This window comes from Hippocampus zosterae, chromosome 4 (genome assembly GCF_025434085.1).
Source record: "Hippocampus zosterae strain Florida chromosome 4, ASM2543408v3, whole genome shotgun sequence".
NCBI lineage: Eukaryota > Metazoa > Chordata > Actinopteri > Syngnathiformes > Syngnathidae > Hippocampus > Hippocampus zosterae.
The window spans coordinates 14,239,431-14,263,832 of NC_067454.1; the positions used below are offsets into that span (position 1 = coordinate 14,239,431).

Sequence of the window (24,402 nt, forward strand, 5' to 3'; positions counted from 1 at the left end):
TGCAAATAACATGATGCCTCTCTGACCCTTTAGGACACTTCAGAGAAATCTAACCATGATGGATGGAAGGAGACAATATTTATAACCCAAGTTCAATCCAAGGCAATTTTCAAATCAATAACTCACATGACTTTGTTTGTATTTACAGTACAAGGCCAAATAAGCTTGGTGACATACAGTACAATCTGTGTACCGCAGTTTGTTTTGTATGTGGAAATGTAGTAAAGAGGATTAACGGTTTCGTTGCAACAAATAGAAGTGTGCTCCTTGTGGGGGTATTACTTAATGTGTGTGTTTAGTGGCAGCTCGAGGTCTATGTGATGGCACTGTTCTGCTACTCCCACTTTAATTGGCTGCGAGCCCCTTGGCCTTGCCTGAATGGAGAGTCATTTAAGGACCTTTCACTCCCACAGAGGATTTTTGGATGCCGCCGCTGGAGAAATTGCATTCCTGTTTCCATACAATGGCTCGGTCTGACTTGGATGGGGCAGGAGTATCATTGTCATTATCATGACAATGGAAGCTAATTCCACTGCCACTAACGCCATCCTGAAGCCATTTGCTGCACCAGCTTATCAGAGGGCACCACGGAGAACTGCAGAAGGCTCGGACAAACCTTCACACACATTTTGAGAATTTGTATGCATCTTAAGAAGAAGAGCAAATTTACAGATCATCAAAAAGAGTGTATTTGACAACTCGTCTCCGTGTGGCCAAACATTATCAGAGGCTTAAACAATAACCCGCTCCTCACGATTTAGTGACTTATTTGTCCTCGTCAGCATGCGCCCACCCTGCCACTCAGCTGAGTCACTTTAAAAAGACAAAAATTATCCAGGCACAAAATAAGCGGGTTGGCATTGAAGTTTGAGAGTCAAAGTCCCCATTTTGTGCCTCATATAAACACCGTGTCGCGTGTAGTAAACACGGACCTTGCTCTCCGGAGAAAACGGCCAATAATATTCGTTTTGCTTAGATTTCACCCAGCTTCTTTACAATGATACTAACGTTAATGTAACTTACTGATCATAAGCCCTATGGAGGGATTGGTTTCTTGAACGTAGGCTAACCAGTGACATTCGTATCCATATAAAGAGCCACGGTGCTGTATGAGAATGTCGTAGCGCAATTGAAGTGTATTACCTCAACTTACATACGAAGTGTCGAAGGTCAGTATGAGGTGTAACTGATAATAGTAGCTCCAATCACACATAGTCACAGCCTCTGATACCTGCCTGTACTTCACATCCATCCATCATCCGAGCCGCTTATCCTCACAAAGATCGTAGGCTTGCTGGAGCATATCACAGCTGTCTTCAGGCAGTAGGCAGTGTACACTCTGAACTCATGATTGCCAGCCAATCACAGGGCACATATAGACAAAGAAAACATTCACACTCACAATCACACCTAAGGATACACAAATACACCTAATTTAGAGTATTATATCAACCTACCATGCATGTTTTTGGAATATGGGAGGGAACCGGGGTACCCTGAAAAAACCCATGCAGGTACGGCTTTAACTCGAACCCCGGAACTCTGCACTGTAAGGCGGACGTGCTAACCAGTTGTCCAACTTGCTGTACTACTTTAAATCAATAATGACACAACATGACTTCTGTAATTTGGGCCACTTTGTCGCTTTGGAGCTCTGCTGAAAACTGAAAGTTTTGGAGGTACAATGTGATGAATAAAGGAACATTTTTCATCTCAGTTTTCTGATTTTGTGACATACCTCTGGTCTGTGGTACACAAATCATTATACATTGACTCTCCTTTAAAATTAAAGTAGCCCCTCTTCATTCGCTTAGAACTTCGGGAGTTGAGAGTTGTGGAAAAATGGAGATATGAATCAATTCAGTCAATTCCCTAACGCGGTTATCATCATTTGATCGTTGTTGTGGAAACACAAACCAAACCACAGCATGTAGAGAACTAAACGGAACTGTAGTGCTTGGTGGAAACATGGTTTGAAATGTCGCTTGGCTTCTATGGCTCCAAGCTGTTTAAGGCCCGTGACCTCATCACTGTTTGGTTCACTTGCACCATTTCCCAGCAGCCCTGCAGGATGGTCAGAGCTCATTACTGCACCCTTTATCCATCGCTTCCCACTGGCTGCTAAACCATATCCCCTCCAGGCAAAATCTTCCACAGAGAGGGAGATCTCAAGCCACTATTAAACGGTTCGTGGCATGACCTCACATTTAAAGTGACATTGTGAAGTGACAGGACTTGATAGGATTCAGCTCTTGTCATTTGTGGCTTCTTGTCAGTGCTCTACACAGAGCAGTGCTCAACTGATACGTTGTATGTTTTACAAGATATCCGACCCGCGTTAGCTGAGGTACCTGGGGTCAATTTTTTTGTTGAAATCAGAATTTTACTGTCTAATATAGGTATAGTGATTATTCGAGACTAAAAGCGATATAAATAGAGAAAACTAAAGAATGTATCAGGGGGCCATTAAAAGCAGGCTGCTTTAAGACTTGTCGATTGCAGTGTACACACCATCCACTTGGAACGACACAATTAAGTGGACAAAGCCAATCATCTGCCACTACCTCAGTTGTAGCGGTCTTGTGTAAGTGGTAGGTGGTGTGTGTGTGTCTGAAAACGGTGTGCCTTTGTGAGGCTGATGTGTATTGATTCTCCCAAAGGCTGTTGATGGCGAGCAATGAGTGCCATTGATTTAGACAGAGTGCAGTGTTTAAATGAGTAGCCAGGACCCCACAGAGATTTGACTGCTGTAAGCACATCGGTAATAGACAAGAGTTTCAGTTTTGTTTTTTTCATACCTCCCCATGCAAGTCATTATTTGTGACAGGGCTGTGGAACAGGCGTGGAGCATAGCAAAAAGCCAATTGTGTATGTCAAAACAAACAAAATGGTCTGTTTTGAAGCTAAACAAATGCTCCTTCGCTTTCATTCCGTGACATGCGTGCACTCACAGCCAACAACAAGGCGCTCTAAGGCTGCCACACCAGTGAACTTTGGAGGCAATATACAGGGTGTGAACATAGCTAGTTAGCTAACTTCACGTTGCAATTTTGCTGAAAAAAAAAACACTATTGCGAACGAAGGCGCTCATGTGGTAGGAGTTGGGTGACTCATATCTGACTCCAATAGAGGTCTCTGCATTTTAGCCACGCCCTAAAAATAAGTACAAATGAAATAGTGCAAAATATTTTTAAAAGCTATACTGCATCTGTCCACAAGTCAGTACTTCATGGTTCTCAGTCTTTCATCAATTATCTTCAAACGTGCCTTTATTTGCATGCCTAAAAACAAATCTCCAAATTCACTTGATAGGATCCTAAAGTGACCTACCATTTAATAGATAGTCTATATACATAAATTAGCCACCACTGGTGAGTGTCATAATTTCTACTACAGTGAACGCTTCCAACCTTAGTGCTTTTTTTAACAATTCTCAATAAACCTTGATCTACAGTTGTACAGTTGCATGAAATTGGACTTCTGTCTGCACAATCATCACCACTGACGGAGCCATTAAAGCACCTCTTCAACTTTGCTTTGAATAAAAGTACCGGTCGTCAAAGTACAAAATTACAACTCAAAAGTGCAGTGTGAAAAGAAATTTGCCATAACATACAGTAAACCTAGCTCCTGGGCATGCATGCATGCATCCTCATAAATTGTTGTTATCCCACAAGAGATTATTTGTTTGTTGTGCTGTGAAAAACATTTAAGGAACACAACAATCCCGGTCACTCGGTTCAGGATAAGCGCTGTTGAAAATGGATGGATGGAACATTGATGCTGACTGATGCTTGAGATTTGAACATTGGGATGAATGGGTGATCATTTATCACATGTCTGACGAGGAGACTGCTTGTTTCTTCAATCACTTGTCGCAAAAGTTTCAGCTCGCCATACTGGTATATGTTTCTATTTCATAATTTACAATGCCGGTCACGCTAGTGCGGCACAAATCCCCGAATTATAGGAAAGGAGAAAAAGGGAACAGCACATACTTGACAATTATGTTCGAACCGTAGCTAGTGAGAGGGATGAGAATTTGTTGTTTGTCGGTACCTTGCTCAAGGGCACCACATCATTCTTCAGGAAATGAACTCATCTCTCTAATTTTTGAGTCCCAAATTCCCCACCTCTGGGATTTTAACTTTCACCCCTGGGCTCACTCGAAAGAGGGTTAAAAGTGTCCTTGCAGACTGAAGCGACTGTCCAAGAGCACAGCCTTTAACATTAGGCTTTCAAAAGCATTAGAATGTATGTCGTTTCCATTGGCCGTATCACCAGGCAAGGTGCCTCTTTCTCTTGCTTGTCATTTTGACAAAGCAGCTAAAATTTGAGATCGCTCCCATGTCCCAGGCAAATGAGTGTTTCAGGGACTTGGATGTCAAACTTGTGGAGCAGAACCAGTCCCGTTTTATCACTGCTGCCTCTATCATATGCATATGGGGTACATTCAAAAAGTCTGGTGATTAAAGGCAAAAATGAAACATGACCAGGATGAAGACATCTATCTGGAAGCTTTGCATTTCAAAGACAAAAGTGGTTGCCTCGTTGTTGCTCTCCAACTCAGTGAGATGAAATACCAGTATAGCCTGGATCTTCTGTTTGCGGGTCGATGCTGCTTTGTCCAGGTTACTTTGCACCAGTGAGACTACAATGAGAGCAGAATCAGTTGTTTGATGAAATACAAAGCATAACTCCCCACACCACTGTTCACATTTTTTGGTGATATTTGAAGAAATTAGAACAAGATAAATAATTCCTAAACTTTTTCTCCCGTTGTTGTCACGTAGCAAGGTGGTGGTGGACCCCAAAAAGCAGGCAGGAGGGAGGAGCGGGGTGTATTTGAAGAATTGTATTGATAAAACACAGAAAACTAAATCCTAAGCAAACAAAGTCCAAAGTAACAAACAAAAATCATGACTGAAGATAAAACATAACAGCAACCAAAACATGACTGAAACAAACCTGATTGCAGCAAACGAACATGACAGTATCAAGGGCAAACAATGACCCGACACCGAGTGCTCGGACAGGAGTCCCTTTATACAACTAATTACCAAATGACCAACAGGTGTGCAGCTGCCGGGGGATCCCTACAGTGCCACCTGTTGGTCCCTAAACCGAATCATGACAGTTGTGGCGTATAAACTGTACAACTAAAGTGATTAAAAATTGAAATCGCAAAAAAACGTCATTTCACAATTAACTGAGTTGTACAGGTTATAAGTCAACTTACTGGTGGAAAAAGTTTCAAGTCACTGATATTATTCTCATTTGTTAATATGGCAAAAAGCTGGTATTTGAACAGCATGCGTTATAAAGGATGGTCATTCATCTTTTCAAAGGACAAGCACACTAAAAAAAATGGTGTGCTGAATTTACTTACTCTGTCAAGTGACTGCTCACAATAGAATAATCTGTCTTTACATAACATTTTTAAGCAGATGTATCGTGTGCTTAAAAAATGTATCTGGATCCAGCTGATTTTATTTCACGGAACCACTTGACAAAATAAAAATTGACTAAATCCAACACACCATTTTTTTAGTGCACCTTCCTCTCAGCGTGACACAGTTGGAGGTGTAATCTTCTGGCAAGATGGTGAAGGAAGAGAAAATGTACTTTTTCTGTCCAAACGCAAAGTGTGTATTCCCTCCACCTGCTGCAGATGTCATCACATTTTTGATAAGATGAACGATAGCCAGGCGGCCCGGTGGACCAGTGGTTAACGCGTCTGCCTCACAGTGCAGAAGGCAGGGCTCGATTGTTGCGCCAGCCTTCCAGTGTGGAGTTTGCATGTTCTCCCCGTGCCTGCTTGGGTTTTCTCCGGGTGCTCCGATTTCCTCCCACATTCCAAAAACATGTAGGACAGGCTAATAGAACACTCTAAATTGTCCCTAGATGTGAGTGTGAGCACAAATGGTTCTTCCTCTATGTGTCCCCTGTGATTGGCTGGCAACCAGTTCAGGGTGTCCGCTGCCTAATGCCCGAAGACAGCTGGGATAGGCGCCAGCACGCCTGCGACTCTCATGAGTATAAGTGGATCAGAAAACGGATGGATGGATGATATGCAATCCAATGTTAAGAGTCTCGCATGACTTGTGCCTTTGAGACCGGTGCAGTAGTTTAGATCTTAGGTAAAGGTCATATTGTTCTTCTGCTGATGCTGATTAAAATTGAGTGAAAGAAAAATTCTACTAACAGCTCACGAGTGATTTTCTTTGCCCATATAATCCTTTCAGAGGTCGAATCGAATCCGGTAGTCAGGCAGGCAGCCGGCACGGAGACACCTTCTTCATGCTGCCGTTCTATAGTGAGGCAGAGCCTTCAAATGCACACTGACAGTCTTTGTGGTTTTAAGGGAAAAAAAACACTTGGTTAAAGAGTTCATAGATGGTCTTTACCTACACAATACATTGTTACCTACAGAGGACAAATATATGGGAATAAACTAAAGCAGAAAAAAATGTTATTTTTATTTATTCATGAGTTCAAAAAGACATTTACAATGTTGGATTATTTGTCTCATTAATCATTCTAATATGGTCACTGGAGCCTTTCCCAGCTGTCTTCAGGCAGTAGGCAGGGGACACTCTGAACCGGTTGTCACCCAATCGCAGGTCATGCATAGACAAACAATCATTCACATTCACATCTTTAAAGCCCTCCTCAAAACTCACTTGTATTCTTTGGCGTTTGACTCAGCATGACTTAGATTTGCTATTGGTTTTACTGCTTGGTGCTTTCTACCGCCTTATTACTTATTACTTATTACTGATTCGTCTTACTGTTTATTGTATATGTTAAATCGCTCCATGTACAGCACTTTGTATGCAGCGATGGCTGTTTGAAAGTGCTCTATAAATACTGTTGACTTGACTTGACTTGACACTCACACTCACACTTAAGGAGAATTTCCAGTGTTCCATTAACCTACCATGCATGTTTTTGGAATGTGAGAAGAAACCGGAGTACCCGGAGAAAACCAACACAGGCACGTGGAGAACATGCAAACTCCACACATGGAGGCCGGAGCGGGAATCGAACTCTGCACCTCTAAACTGTGAGGTTGATGCGCCACCCACTCGACTACCGGGTCACTCTCACAGCCATAGAAAAGTTCCAAGAGAGGTGTCACAAAAGCTATATTTGAAACCCAAACTCCAAACTATGACTTGTTCCCTTCATTACTCTGGTTTGTATGCATGACAAGGTGAGCGTGTAGTTTGGCTGCTGAAAATCTGTCATGATGTTCCAATTATTTTAGAGACTACAATGTGATGTTCAATTTTGTCCAACCGCCCTTTTGTGTATAATTAGCGATATTCCCTTCGCTGCTAGAAGATACCATATCCTCCAAGTAATGTAATTAGAAAGCATGGCAAATATTACCTATGGGGTTGAAGCATTTAACTAAAGCGAACGAGAAATGTTTATTCTTTGTTTAGCTTCTCTAAGGTCTCATCAACGACTGCTCAACTTTTCCATTAAATAAGCAAATTGACTAATAAAGTGTTTTTTTGCCCTGAAGCATTAAAGCTATGCTTTTCCCTCGCCCACTCGACTTTATAATGAAGCGTTGGAGCTTTGGGAAGTGGGGAAGAGATTAATAAGATAAAATCTCTCAACCGCCAGCGTGATTTGCATATCAAAGCAGATATAGTGAACTTGAGTGCCTGTCTCTGTGAGTGATGGTATGACCTCATCCTGCTTCTGAAAGACACAAACAGGGGCATTCAGTCAGGAGGCGAGTCGTTTATTTCGAAAAGTGTTGGCATTTCAGATCATTTGGAAGGCGAAAGACTGCGCTAAAAATCCCTTCCGCACAATGGCGCCATAATGTCAACTTGTTGTTGTGTGAATGTAGAAACCATATTCACAGACATAACGCAAAGCCTTGAGCTTTTGAATCTTTATCAGTGAAGCTCTTTAATATGCCTCTTCAGCCTGGCAACGCATCCTCTGAGGCTTTTCAAAGAGAAATTACCTGCAATAGCCCCGTTGTGAGCACTGAATGGTTATCCACGTCCTCTTTTTCTCATTACTGCCTTATCAGTTGAGAACAGTTCTCTGAGGCTGAGGAGCCGTCGAAGAAAGGCTCTCAGTCTCTATGGGTGGCTTTGAGGATGTAATCTATGACTAAGTGACGGTTGGCCCGGCCACAAAATTTCATATTACGCTCAGACGATAAACATTGCTTTGCAAATTTCCTAATCCATTGTTAACTCTTGGACACAATCACTTGCAGGCCCGGATAGTGAGGCGCTGCGATAGATGACATAGGATAATGGTTGAGATTTATCTCTGCTGTCGAGAGCAAAGTGTGATGGAAAAAATCGGAGATAACATTAATATTAGCGCTTAGCATCATGCAGCACCTTAATGGATGGGGATGGCAACAACACGCATGAGTGAGAAAGGACTTCACGCTCAAATGAACTCATGTTAGTGTTCACACAGTTCCACAGTCCTAGACAAATGTGCTATGGGGCCACATGACATCAGTCTCGAGGTGGGGGAAAAGGATTCAGACGCTTGGTGTCAGCACATTCCCTGGAAACTTATGAAACTCCTCCTCCACTGCACACTTCCTCGTAAGCTTTGATTGCTACTGACAGCTTAAAAACAATGTTATGATCTGTGCAAGGGGTGTGCTGAGGGCCGGGCAAGTGGGGTGGTGGCCACGGGCATCTACCTAAGGGGTGCATCCACAGAAAAGCACCCTCAATTTACGAGCATGTTGAAACCGCATCGAGCTGGGACAGAGAGGCGTGCACTTGGGAAAACTCCGATCTGCTAAACCTGCACAGGGTTTAAACTCAGGTTAGAGTTTTAATGTAAAGTTAGGTTTTCAAAGGAGTCTTTTAAAATAAGGATAGGGGTTCAAAGTAAGGTTTTAACCTATGGTTATGCTTTCAAAGTAAAATTTAATAATAGGCTTAAGGTTTGAAAGTGGGTTTTTAAATGAGGGTTAGAGTTTCAAAGTAGGGTTTCAAACTCAGGTTTGAGTTTTAAATTGGCTAGCTAGCTACCTAGCTAGACAGACAGACAGACAGACAGACAGACAGACAGACAGACAGACAGACAGACAGACAGACAGACAGACAGACAGACAGACAGACAGACAGACAGACAGATAGATAGATAGATAGATAGATAGATAGATAGATAGATAGATAGATAGATAGATAGATAGATAGATAGATAGATAGATAGATAGATAGATAGATAGATAGATAGATAGATAGATAGATAGATAGATAGATAGATAGCTACAGAGCATATGCATAAATAAGAAATTGACTGACACACACTTTTTGTCCATTTCAAAAACACACTGTGATTAATTGGCATGATTTCATTTGTGTGACCCACAGAAGACTCCGTGCAAGCTCAATTTCAACTTCACTCTGATGATCCGCACTTTCACTTTGCCTGCAGCAGATCAGAGCAAACTGAGCAACGGTTTGCGCTAACATCATTTCACACTCATGAAACTGGTTTGACAGTCCCATTGAGAGCAAATAGAGATGAGAGAAAATTAATTCCTTGAGACGCATTTTTATTCTGATTATGAGCGCAAGCATTTCGCTGCCAATCCAAAGGAGTTGGAAAAGCAAGAGTTCTTGTACAGATCTTGTATTGGATTTAATTGGATTGTCTACCTACAGTCAGTCTCTGTATGTTCCCGATGCAGTTTTAACAGCATACTGACCTCCCTGCCCCCACCTTTATTTTCCATTTGTGCAGACCACTAAATGTATCTAGATTTTTAACATTTGACAATGAGATGCCAAAATACTGGATGTGACAGGATTTTTCATTGTAATTGCTTTGCTTTGCTTAAGGCTGTGTTGGCCCACAATTAGTTTCTGCCTTCAAGACAGTTCAGATCCTTTTTTATGTTACTGCCACTCTGTTGGCTAAGGCAACACAACGTGGCAATACTTGTATCTAAAATGTGACGCACATTCCAAAGTAAAACTTTTTGCATTTAAATCGGTAGTCAAGTCGGTAGTCAAGTCAAAAATTGTCTTGTAAGATGCACTTTGCTGGCCTATGTGTCTAATCATGATTCTGATTGATATTAATATTGTTGATATTAATATAAATATTTGTAGAATGTTAATTAAGCAGAAAAAAACAAAGTTTGATCCATCTCAAGGGGTTGCTGGTGACTGAAAATGAGATCAGAGTGCCACAGGGCTCAGATAATAATCATCATGGCTCACCTGTTTTCTGGATTTGGTCATGTGACATTTGCAAGCTCAAAAAAACATTTGCTTTTATGTAACTGCCTCTGATGATGCCTCCTGGCCAGGTCATCAGGGTAAATGTAGAAATCATCCTTTGTGGTCGTGACCTTCGTGGTTAAATAAAGGTTCAATTTAGAAGAAAAACAGAAAGCATTACACCGATTCAAGCATCTCTGCATTTATTATTCTTGTTCTATTGTGCTCTGTTGTGAAAATGATACAAACGATAGAAAGTGATTATGTTTCAAATCTTCTCTGCCCCTACGTTACATCCATTTCATGCACAAAACAACTGCTTTAATCTACCCCCATGATCAAAATGAAACATTTCTTATTGTTCTACTTTAAAGAAGAATCTCAAGACTTGACCACCTTTGATTGTCTCTCTTTTGTTCTCTTTGAGTCAGACCACCATTTTTTTATAAACACAACAAATAATTATGAATTGCACTGATTTTAAAAATATGTCTAGTTTATCTTTCCTCATGAATACCTTTCTTATTCTGTTGAACACAGTCATGACATTTTGTATTTGTTTTCCTCTACTTGCAATATTTGTTTCCTGTGTCTAATGTCTAATGCCAACTTGATCTTCATTTTAACTGTTTAATGGTTGGAGTTAGAGCTAAGGTTAGGTTTGACTTGAATTTCAGTTTGTTAACTTTTCTTTATTATATTTGAAGTTTGTTTTTCTTTGTTTGTTTTTTGAGGTGGGCTGGGGTTTTGCAAATCTTCCTTCACCAACTCAATCTGGGAACGTACAAGTCATTGTTGTGGAAAGAAAACCTTATCACCTAATATAAATATGCTTCATATCAATTCATGCTTAAACAAGACAAATAGCTACAATTAGTAAAGAGTAATAAATTTGTAGTCACTGGAGTTAAACCACACACGCATTTCCATTCTGGATGATTCTGGAATAACACAGACAAATGTATTCATTACAAAATAAAATATGTGTGACTGTGTTCTTAAAGAACCCAGTGTGGGAAGCATGAGTCATCATACGCAAATTCTGAGCCATTTCACTGACTGTCGTCACCTGTAACGTCACATTGCAATAAGACGCTCACCTGTTATTTCTGTTCTTTTTTATTTAGACATGTTGGCAGGGCCTGTCTGACCATTAGTTGAGTCAGAGGACACAACCTCCCACTGAAATCTGTTGTCAGGGAAAACCCAACCAAAAAACACCTCTGTGAATAACCCTCTGCCACTTCAACTTGTTAGAAGTAGAGTTTGTTCATTCTGCTGTATATTTCAGGTGGTTTGAGATGCATATATACGTTCAATGGCAAACTTTCACTTGGATGTGAGGGCTGTAAAATACTGTGTTAAAGTGACTACTACTCTGGTACCTTGAGATACGAGTTTAATCTGCGCAAAACATTCAAACTGCAAATCATCTCTCCTGGTACAAATGAATGAAAATGCTATTTATTTGTCCTAGACTCCAGTGTAATATGTTTTTTCTAAACATAAAAAATTGCACTAGGATATCATACATCATAAAAACATGCAGAAATCACATAATAGAACAATCGCAAGGGCAATAATAAACAAATTTTCCTTAGTTTTTGCTTCACTTCAATGGACATTTTTCTGCTCTTTCTGGTATGCCTGCCTTGGCCACTTGGTGGCAGTATAATACACACATGAAGACCAGTTTCAAAATGGACTCCATAAACTACAGCTGTTTTGTTTTTTAAAATACAATATGAGTATTGTGTTTTATACAGTATACAGTGTATGTAATGGACTGTCCAATCGGTGTGTTGCTTTAGCATAGTCAACTCTTTACAATCCATGACCATAAAAACATTTTTCTAAGTATTTCAAGAGTGTTAGTTGTTCCATATTTGCATGCGACACGGTGCGGTATAAGGATATATATACAGTATGTACCATCCAGAGCCAGCAAACCTATTCATGAAGAAACTACGGTATAAATAAACTGAGGCTGAGCAAGTACACGGAAAATGTGTTTGTTAAGTGGAAGGGAACATATCTTCGTCTTCTGATTGGCTCCTGGCTCTTAAAGCCAACATTCCACAGTAACTTCCCCACTGGCCGAGTGTGGTCTGTCACTCACCTGGAGGCGTCCTTGAACACTGTGTTGGGCTGCCCACTCCAAGTTCAAACCGCCTCAAGGCATCACAAATCCATTCACCGTGTTGGACTGAGATTATAGCAGAAACATGTTTGTATCAGTCACGACTGTCATCACTCTGCTTGGCTTCTGTTCGCTGCATCCTACTTCTGGACAGGTAAGTGTTTAAGCTTAGATTGGAAATCATATTGAAAGCAGTGAGTTGGGAAACTTTGTGCCTGGCATCACAAACTAAAGCAAACTCGAAATCATCACAACTTTGCACATCGGCGCCAGATTATGAATACACTGACTATATCAGTGATGAATACATTTTGACTGTCAAAGCCTCCTAGTTAAACCGAAACTTGCAGAAATATCAACGTCTGTATTTGCTGTGGTATTACTCGTGAACTGCCACCGTGTTTGTTTTTATCCACAAGGACATACATTATGAGTGTACAGTTTCCTTGTACAGTATATTATTATTGCATATAGAGAAGAGACAAAAATGAGCGGATGGGGGGGCCTGTACAGCAACTTTCCACTGCATACCTGCATGCCTCCTACGCACTTGTGCTAACGTCAACCATACATGTGAAATGTGATAAAAAGAGACCTTTGACAAATACACGACTAACAGCAGCCAACCTCCTAATGACTGAAGCCTCTCCAAACCTCACTGCTGTCCAGATCAGAAATATTTCCAACAAATATTGACTCTTCTTACGTAACTGTTGCTGGAAAACACATTTTTGGTTGCCTGAAAACATGCATGAGGTGATGGGGGCAAGGGGAAAATGATGCTGTTGAAAGAGGAGGGCAAGAGGTGAGAACCCATTCAGCGTAATTCAATCCATTTTAAAAAGTAAAGTATCTTAGTACGATCAGGACAAAAATAATTAATTTTCAGATTTGATTGATGGTGTCAGTGAATTTTTTTTAAAATTGGGTTGTATTTCACAGTGGTGTAGAAACGCTCCAAACTGAGACCAGCCACCTGAAAATATTCAAATATTAACACCTTGCAGCAACAACAACAAATCTAACAACCTAAAAAGATCCTCACAAATTGCCCCCCCCCCTGTCTTCAAAATAAATAAATAAATGGCACAAAACTAAGGGCTGGGTGAAATGTAACTACCGTATTTTCCACACTAAAAGTTGCACTGGATTATGAGGTGCACCTTCAATAAATGGCCTATTTTGCCATTTTTTTCATATATTGGAGGCACCGCATTATAAGACGCAATCTACAATGCATCCACCAGATGAAGCTATGCTCAAGGAAATGCCAACAGAACACTACGCTAAACTACACCCTGATTTACATATCAGATGTCAGTAAAACTTATTTAATAAAGCAGCGACGTAGTTCACTTAACCAACAGAAAGTTATTACATTGACTTGTTAAATTTGAACTCTCTTGCAGCTGCTCTATTTCCGTGTTCAACTGCGAAACCGATGGCCTTACTTTGAACTCTGCTACCAAGGAGCCATTTTGGGGGTCGGAATATTACCGTAATGACCATACACAAGGCGCATCGGATTTTAAGGCGTGCTGTGAGCTTTTAAGAAAATGGAAGGCTTTTAGGTGTGCCTTTTAGTGCGGAAAAATACAGTAGGAATTAAAAATGGTCATGAAATCCATACCCCAATGCAAATTGATTGAAACAAATGTACATGTTCTTTATTAAACTGAGAAATTAAACTAAAATGTCACGGGCTTTAAACACTTTATTGCAAGCTGCTATTTTATCTCACTTCCCACCAGTCAAGTGACTGGCAATATGTAAAATAATAGGGCTTAAAGAAATAAGACAATAAGCTTTGGTTATGCTTTATAATGAATTTTGTCTGTTGAAAAAACATGTTTTCAAAACGACTTTAGTGATACTGAAAATTCTAGAAACAGTTTCTAATGCCTACCTGCTTTTCCCTGAACCTGTAAACAGTGGATATGAAAGACACTAAACACAACATTCTATTTTCCTTCCTCTCTTCCCGGTGAGTTCAAGTAGCGCTTCAAATAAAAAATTATTTCTCCCGGGATGACCAAGCCATTTGTATCCATAAGGCAAGCTTCTCTTTTTTTTTTAATTTTGGAATTGTACATTTTATTAGGGGATTTCCGTGGTGATGGTTTCGCACATGAAACATCATTTAAAATAAAGTTTTGCACAATAGGTGCCTGTGATGCTTTTCACCATGGAAAATTCAGAGGGAGGACCATAAGCTCAAAGTTTTGGGAAACCAGGAAACTCCGTAAAATAATAATAATAAATTATAATAATTTGTTTGAACTAACTCACTTCTCGAAACTACCTTTCTTTTTGCCTGCGCTCCGCATACTTCTTTGCATCTGCTTTTGGATCGAGATATTTAAAGGCCGAAAAACCAGCACAATTTGTCCCAGAATTGATCAATCACTTTGCATACGCTTAATTCATCTGTGTGCATACACTCCTCCTACATGGTGCATAATTAATTGTGCAGCAATTAAATGTGTTTAGCAGACAAAATCCTGGTTGAGCCCACAAATTAGATTAGCTTCCACATCTGTTTGCATGCACAATCGAGCACAAACTTTCAGTAAATCAGGCCCTTAGGGTGTCTTGTAAATGCTACGATCTTACAGCTCTTCATTGAGCAAGTGGTGAGTGACCTAGCACGTAGCAGACACATAATTCTCTATAGAATCACTTTCATTGGTTTTGCTGAGTCTGCTCATTTTCCCTGATAGGATACTGATAGTTACATAAACGCTTCCCTGCCAACTGCACCCCCGACCATACCGCATCTGAGAAGTAGACTGGGAACATTCAGTTTCTGCCTTACAGGACATGATTGTGTGGGTAGACGTTCGTTCCATCATGCACATTGGACAAATACACTTTGATCCAAGCATGTTTACTTTAATATCAAAGAGCACAAGACTCACATTTGCAACAGAGCTGATTTGAAGGTTTCAGTGCCTAACATTGACGCTGCATTTTTGGGGGGTGAACCCGATGCCTCACAAGTCATATTTCAGCAAAGTGCCGTAATACAGTATATGTTTTTGCATTCGTGGAATATTATATATTGTTTATTTTGTCTCGGTTACAGAGACAGTGTGTAGTAATATTGCGATCTTGGGTTGAAACTTCAAATGAAGGAGATGTTTCAAGAAAAATGGAAAATAAACACATGTATACGGATGTGCTTTGGAGGACTTTTTGTGAAGTGAGTAATAACCAACTTTAATCTCACTTTTGGATTCCAGGACTGTTCAAGCAGACTGGAGATGCAAGGATCCCTGAAACAGATCCAGAAACTTCTTTCAGCTCATGAAGCCTCTTACTTGCAGAGCCTACGCAACCTAAAGAAGAAAATAAACCTACTGCAGAGTAGCACAGGGAAGCACTCCGTGAGAACCATAAACAGTGAGTTCTAAACAAGGTGGAAAAAAATAAATACTACTGTACCAATGTATTATAGCAAGATAAATATTCATGTTCAGTTTGATTATTTCTACAAGGTACTTGCCCAAAACTGGATGTGCCACACAATGGGAGGAAACTGGGCAAATCACACAGTGTGGGCCATGAGGTTCACTTTTTGTGTGACCCTGGCTTCGAACTTACAGGAACAGAGAGCAGAATTTGTCAGGAAAGTCTGAGCTGGAGCGGCCAGCAGCCCATATGCAGAGGTAAAATTGACCAACATTTCCAATTCTCTTTTCAGTGTGTGACTCATTTACGTTTTATGTCCTAGGCATTTTTCAAATATCTTACATAAGAGGTAACGTCAATATATGTCCAAATATTTGCTGCACTATTACTATTATGGAGAGAAATACACATCATACGCGTAAACCTCCTGACCAGTCAATCTAACATCGGTATGATTTTTCAGATGTTTCTTTTCACACAAAATTGCAATATGTTGTTGCTTTTAGGAAACCATTACACAACATTGAATTAAGGTGACTTTATTTTGTCAGAAGGGTGTTCCCTCGTAACTCTAGCCATTCATACTTTTATGAAACCAACCCTCAACGTCTTTCATTTTCTTCCTACAAATCTTCCTCACACAAACTTCTCCTATCTTGGTTTGTCTTCACTCAGAAGTCAACGAGTGTGCATCAATCCCATGCCTGAATGGTGGAACGTGTTTGGATGAAGTGAACCAGTTTTCTTGCATCTGTCCTAAAGGCTGGGCTGGAGAAACCTGCCAAAGCCATGTGCCAACATGTATGTATAATATACTGATGTGGAACCCCACTGCAGATGGATGGATGGATATGAAATTCATAAAGATTTTTCTTATGCAGTGAAATGACAGGGGAAAAAAACTTTTAAAACAACAATAACGCAGGGCGGTTCAAGACTACTACACACCACAACTACACTACAATATTAAACAAACCCATAGTTAATTAAATACTAATACTGATTACCAGAGTGGCCCGGTAGTCCAGTGGTTAGCACGTCGGCTTCACGGTGCAGAGGTACCAGGTTCGATTCCAGCTCCGGCCTCCCTGTGTGGAGTTCTCCCCGGGCCTGCGTGGGTTTTCTCCGGGTGCTCCGGTTTCCTCCCGCATTCCAAAAACATGCATGGCAGGCTGATTGAACACACTAAATTGTCCTAGGTGTGAGTGTGAACGCGTATGGTTGTTCGTCTCTGTGTGCCCTGTGATTTGCTGGCAACCGGTTCAGGGTGTCTCCCGGCTACTGCCCGAAGACAGCTGGGATAGGCTCCAGCACCCCCCGCGACCCTAGTGAGGATCAAGCGGTTCGGAAAATGGATGGATGGATGGAAAGAATACTTATTATCAATGCCTAGGTACAAATTATATATTATAGACATAAATATCTACAATCTCTCTCTCATATCCATCCATCCGCTTTGCAATCCATTTATCCGCACCCGGGTCGCAGGTATGCTAGAGACTATCTCAGCTGTCTTCTGGCAGGAAGAGAGATACACCCTGAACTGGCTGCTAGCCAATTGCAGGGTACACGGAGACGAACAACCATCCGCGCTCACACTCACACTAAGGGACAATTTAGCGTGCACCATTAACCACGCACTCATGTTTTTGGAACATGGGAGGAAACTGGAGTACCCGGAGGAAACTGGCACAGGGAGAACATGCAAACACCACTCAGGAATGCTCTTGTGATGGATATTATTTGACTGTCCAGGTGTACCTAATGAAGCGTCTGGTGAAAGCCTACCACAGATTTATGTAAATCCAGAGACAACACTTTTTTAAACCTGGCATTCCATGGTCTATGAGAGAAGATTACTCTGCTCTGTGGTTTGGTTCGCCAATACAAGCCAATGTTACAAACCACAAAGTAGGATTTATTGCATTAAAGCCAGAAGTCCTGGACAATTTCTGGTGAGTGGCTGCCTGCTCCCCGATGCACAGCTGCGGAATACAAAGAGACCTTATGTGTGAAGCCCAGTTTATTTAGCTTCTTTCCTTTCATTTCCCCATCAATTTTAAGGCATAATCAGTCAATGGCTAGTATGCACTCTGGACTTTTTGCGTGGGCTTTTCTGCTCTCCGTGCCTAATAGGCTTACTCACTAGTGCTGCATGGTGCAAAGCAGAACCATTGCCACCTTAAATAATAAAAACAAAAAAAGGTTTGTCTCTTTACCATTCTCCTGTATATTCAAGCTTCTTATGTTGTGATGTCATTTCATGGTTGAGTGAATAAAGCCATTACATACACGATCATTAAAGAGGCAAGTTTAGGCACACCTGCACAATCAGGTTTATTTTAAGTGCAATGTCCTAAATTCTAGGGGCTATATTTCCGTAGACAGCACTCATGTGCTCGGCGTATAAGCTGCATGCATCTTTTTTTTTTTTCTCTTCGGGGCAAGTCTAATTTTCAAGTTGACCCAAAGTGTGCACCTTTAAATTCTCTCGTTGCTCCCATAAAATTTCAATTTAGGGGCTATTTCGCTTAATAAGTTATTCTGGAGCACTGTCTCAAAGTCCCCAAGTGTACAGGTTGTGCAGGTTTCACAAGCTACTACATGTTGATTGGTTCAGTTGACTGTATTGTAAATTTATTAATTGGCCGCTCCCTTTAACCTGTTGGCCACTATCTTTGGGGGGAAAAAAAGGAGAAAAAAAATCTACCGGTAAATCAATACCACTACATCAGCACTGGAAGAACGCTGGCCAGCCTGGTGCACAATAAAATGCGATCCAATGCAAATTCACATTACATCACAAGTTCTGCTTGTACTGCTTAACTTGACTTTATTTATATAAACCTTTAAAAAACAGCCACTGCTGTAATAAAGTGCTGTAAATAAGAGATAGCATAGAATATTAAATATAATATAATACGTTATTAAATATGCAATATTCTTTTCACATTAAAATAAAATAATAAACAAAAAAATAAGATTAGCTTCGCGCTAACGCTCCTTTCTTCTCATCGTCGGCTCCTCAAGACTTACATCCATCCAGCCGCAGAACGTTCAACAACACCGATCTCTCTGCTGAACAAAGTGGGGCTGTGAAAAATGTTGCCCATTACAGGCGCAAGACACTAGCGCCCCGGGACTGTCCAGCAACGACAGTCAAATGGCGCCGACATTCCTCCCGGTCAAAAACAGTGATGGTATACCCATGCTGCCGACAAAGCGCAACCACCAAGCACAGAGCCTCCTCCTTGATGAATGTCGTGGCCAAAAAATGCTGAAAAAAGTCCACATCACGTCCACACGACGTAACAACAAACACAAAGTGACAAAACAAACACAAAAACAAAAAAGCAAGGCTCATGAGAGCACTTGCTGATGGCTGCCAACTCGGGCACCATCTTGAATTATAATGACTGACAATAGCTGTTCCTTTCAAATTGGCATTTGGCATAAAGTAGGTGCAGAATTCTAATGTACTCATTCCTTCTTGTTGCACAGATGTGAGGCTGTTTGTCAATGAGAAAGAGCAACATGATTGAAATCTCCACTGACTAGTCTGAGGGCACCGGGAAACTAAAATTAGGATCTTAAAATCACAGTGGGCATGACACCATTCATGTTAGAATACAGACGCTCAAGTTTCAATGTCAACAAAAAAACTGTCGCTTTCTACCAGCCATTAATGTGCCTCCGGGTGACGAACACACATGATTTTCCAAAAATCATAATACTTATTTATGGAGGATGGATGGATAGCTTTCAATGGTGGAGTTAAACCACACCGATAGAGCTAAATGAGATGATCAAAATATAGCAAAGATATATAATGATGCATTGGTGTTCTATACTGATGTTAAAAAATTAAGATAAGATAAGATAAAATAAGATATACTTTATTTGTCCCACACTGGGGAAATTTACAGCCTCCAGCAGCAAGAATGTAGGTAGAAAGAAGAAAAAAACAACAAACACCGTTCAATTAAGTGCAATATAAACACAAAATGGATAAATCGCAGTGCTATTTACAATTGTCTTTCACATCATTTAATTATTATTATTATTATTGTTGTTATTTTTATTCAGCTGCCTGACAGCAGTCGGTAGGAACGAGCGTCGGTATCTCTCCTTCTTGCAGCGCGGGTGTAACATGTTGTTAAATAAATACCTTGCTGGCTAATTAGTGAAAAGTGATTTTATTTATCCTTTTTAATTAATCTGATTGGATTTTGCCAGCATTCCAAATGACTTCACCACTGAATTGATCCGGCTTGGCCAAATCGACCTCCAACCTCCAATGACCTTCTCCTATTTCTTCCGCAGTCTTCGCCACTGTTACAAACACCTCCGCTGCCACGTCCCCAGCCTCTGCCGCCACCACTGCTACACTGGCAGCTGACACCGCTGGGTCCTTTGTGCGTCCATCACGCTGCAACACTGTGCAGGGGACCACTCACTGCACTTGTGAGCCAGGGTATACCATCGCCGGTAGAGACAGCACCACCTGCACCGGTATGACGAATAAGTGATGTCGCCACGAAACCCTCAAAGCAAAGTGGTTTCACATTAAGTGTATGTGTTGTGCATTGCAGATATCGATGAATGTGAGCTGTTTCATAATGGACAAGCTGGGAGACTCTGTTTACATACGTGCGTCAACACTGCTGGAGGTTATCGGTGCACCTGTCCTTCTGGATATAATGTGACCCGCGATGGACGCAGTTGTAAAGGTCCATTTTTCTTTTGTAGTCGTGTCCATGTGAACCTTACATTTTACATCGGTCGCTGATGGTGTAGACCTTGAAAATGTCTGTAGCACATGGTAGAAATGAGGAAAAATGGGGAAAAGAGGTAAAGATAGAGTAATGGTGGGAAGCATGACATCTCATTTATCTAGCACAGTGTTCTTTTAGAGTTTCTTTTCTAGAAGTGCCATTTGACCTTTTGCCACCTGAAAGTATGTGTGACGTCATGGTAAAGTGGTCTTTGGTGTAACGGCTTCCTCTCTGGGAGGACTTTCTCCAAGACTGGGTCATGTAGAAGTTACCAAAATAAATTCCTCGCTGCTCACTCCATCAGTTTGTTGACACATTTAAACTGATTTCTCAGGCAAGAGGTATGATGAATGCTACTTTTGTGTCTGACATGTTGTTTCTGTTTTTTTGCAGACATTGATGAGTGTGCCACCAGACAGAGTAACTGCAGCAGGGAGCAGACATGCATTAACACATATGGAGGATTCCAGTGCGTTCGTGTGGACTGTCCAAAAAATCCTCACGCCACTTACGTCAAAACATCACCGATGTAAGACTGACACTTGCACTCACTGCAGCCCACAACAGTAACTACATCATCACAATTAAAAAAAATAAAAGGAATAAAACATTTCATTATTAAGATAAAGATATCCAATTTTGATTGGGACTGTCCACTGCAAACCACAACAACAACAATACATTTAAAATTACCTCTGACATTTTTTTTAAGTTCATACAACTCTTATATTGTATCGAAACAATTTCCGCATTGTTATTCCACTTACTCTTGTTATCCTTTCTTTCAAGGCGGTGTGAGCGTAATCCCTGCCCTGTGGATAACAAGTTGTGTTCTCAGGCTCCAAATTCTTACTCCTACCATTACCTGGCTGTCGTATCCAACCTGTCAGCTCCCCGTGTCATGTTCCGGGTTTCAGCGTTGCGCCCGATAGGTGACACGCTTCGCTTCTCTCTGCTGGGTGGGAAGCAAGTTCGGCGCCATTTCACAGTCCAGCGTTCGGATCGGCTGACAGGTCAGCTGATGCTAAGCAGCCCAGTGCAAGGCCCTGCCACTCTGGAGGCTGAGGTGGAGATGAGTGAGCTGGAGAGACGAGTCCAGCTTGGCAGGTACATAACAAAAGTCACCATGTTTGTTTCTCCATATGAGTTTTAAAACAAAAAGTTGTTAAGAGTCCAAAATTAGACCAGGAATGCTTATTAACACAAATATAAAGCGGCAAACTGCCTTTCACGTTGTTAACAATACAGCTGTTTTTGCACTGCCGCATGGAATAGGTTGCTTTATGAGAAGACATCTATACATTGCTGCAGAAATGTATTGGATTTTTTTTAACAGATTCAGAGAAACATATTCATTGTGTAGTCCAGGTACATGTAATTTTCAATCACCTTTTTAAATCCATCAGAATTAAGCAGTCTATTTTGTATTGTAAACTATGATTCCAGGGTGCAGTGGCACACGAGTGTGTAGCCTGTGAGAGATCATTAGTGCATGTGGGAATTCATCAATTTCACCTAATTTGCCCCAAAATATTGAAATAATTACAAATACATGTGTGTTTATCTATCTATGCCAGCGATTTATAGTGATCGGTGGAACAATTAAACGCTCTTGGATGGCATTTCTTTGTTTCCACCAGTAGGCAGTCATGCAACAGAAGAAAAGCTTTGTGTTAAGTTACTGGTGAACTGGCCCAGACTTCACACTCAGTGCTGTAAGTCCTTTTGTGAGTGCATTGTGACGGGATCGTCATTAGTTCAGTATATATACTTTTTGTGACGTTTGTGTCTGGTGGTGTGTCGTGAGATTTTTCTCATGTAAAATGGGTTCCTTGGCTCAATAAAGGTTGGGAAAAGCTATTATCGACATTATTGTCCAATGAGTTAACCGATTAAAGCACTCGTCTTTCGCACCCTGAAGCAGGTTGCAGCAGATGTGATATCACAAATGCTTTAGATTCTGATGTATGTATTCAAATGTGAACATTGTATCTCTCACCTGTAAAAAAAAACAACAACAAAAACAACTTGAAAATAAATTACGAAGTGTGTCAAAAATAGTGTCATTATTTTTTTTCTGTGTAACATAATTACATTACGCCATGCAGGTGTTTTCTGAATTTTGCCTTCATCGATGTGAGAGGCCCACATGTGAGCTGTTTCAACACTTTCTGTGTCGAAAGAGCCCACAGAGCAGGGTTGTTCTGCAAAGAGAGTGCCAAATACAGGCTACTCAAAGCACTACTATGTTCTTACAGTGCATGAATAACCTCACTGCTTAAATTCACCTAAATAACCTGCAGGAGCACTTAAGTGCAAAATGTTCACACAGTGCATGCATCTGTGTCTGACCCATCAACTGTATGTCTACCCATAAATGGTTTGCAAATTAATGTGTTTTTTCCAATCTAGAACTGCCAAGCACAAATATGTAACTGTGAATTATAAGGAAATATTGCTACCAAACAGGATGTGCTCAGGTGCAGACGATGCTCTGCATTCTGGCTGAGACTGTCTCATGACAACACAGTCGGGACCAGAGACCTAGCCATCGGTTCCCTCATTGCAGTTGCATACTGAGTGCAGAAAGAAAAGATGCACCAGTGGCAGAATGGAGAACATTGGACAGTCATCACTGCCTGAAAGATGATGACTGAATTAAAGTGCTGTCTTCTTTTTTACATTGCAAAATAGTTCTCACAATATTTTTCCACCTTCCCTCGCTTAAATGAGTAGACTGGAGTCTGCCTTTCTGGGATTTACAAACACATTACTTACGTATAAACTTGTTCATGATTAATACCAGATTTCTGCTTACTGCCTCTCGAAAAGCCTCCCTGTAAGAGTTTGTGCTCTCAGGCCTGCTCTGTCCATTCCTCTCTTAACATTCAACCTTTTTGTCTGTGAGATTGACGGCTGCCTTTAGACCCACAAAGAATTAATAATGTGGAGATTGCTGCTGTGAAACCCCAATTCAACCACATTCTGATTTTTTTATGTCAAGCATTGAAATGGCCAGCGTCTACACTCTGAGTGGCCCCTCGATTAATTAACATTTGTTGGATTAATTAGTTTGATTAATATTTTTAAAATGGGAGGGGGATTCTGAACAAGTTTACTCTATAACAGTGGACGCTCGCCTACTTGCAGTTCAGCACCTCTTCACAATTTTTATGTACGGTATATATATTTTTTCATTTTTAAGTCAGACTGGGGGACTTACATAGATAGATAGATAGATAGATAGATAGATAGATAGATAGATAGATAGATAGATAGATAGATAGATAGATAGATAGATAGATAGATAGATAGATAGATAGATAGATAGATAGATAGATAGATAGATAGATAGATAGATAGATAGATAGATAGATAGATAGATAGATAGATAGATAGATAGATAGATAGATAGATAGATAGATGTTGACAAAATTCTCCCTTTACAAAGTGACTAGAATTATGCTACCTTTTGATAGACCACCTCAGAAATGAAGTTAGGTTATTTTATTGTTATGACAGATTTTTAATATGGTTCTCGTGGAGCTTTCCCGTATTTTACACAAGGCAAAATATTGCATGTTTGTTTCCTCCATCTTATCCTGAAAAAACGAAGGTTTTTAGTGCATATTAAAAAAACAGAGCCACACTGTCGCCCTCTGTTCACACAGAGTAACTGCACACAGCTTTGCCAACATAATTTCCTAAATTATTTCCTAAAGCGTGCCACGTTCTTTCAGACGAATGATTGCGAATTGCGCTGAAGTCAGGAAATTTTACAAACATATTTATTATCACCGAAAACAGATGTATTATCGTTTAAAATGTTTTTCATACTTGC

At 40.6% G+C, this 24,402-nt stretch overlaps 1 protein-coding gene across 1 annotated transcript; it reads left to right on the forward strand.

Annotated features, from left to right (window-relative positions):
- The first annotated feature begins 12,349 nt into the window (after positions 1-12,349).
- LOC127599514 (fibulin-7) lies at positions 12,350-22,629 on the forward strand. Its single transcript, XM_052063508.1, has 8 exons — positions 12,350-12,529; positions 15,618-15,777; positions 15,873-16,043; positions 16,462-16,587; positions 20,110-20,298; positions 20,379-20,516; positions 20,955-21,090; positions 21,351-22,629. Exons 1-8 carry the CDS (start codon positions 12,461-12,463, stop codon positions 21,712-21,714), a joined length of 1,353 nt encoding a protein of 450 aa, XP_051919468.1. The 5' UTR covers positions 12,350-12,460; the 3' UTR covers positions 21,715-22,629.
- The last annotated feature ends 1,773 nt before the right edge of the window (positions 22,630-24,402 follow it).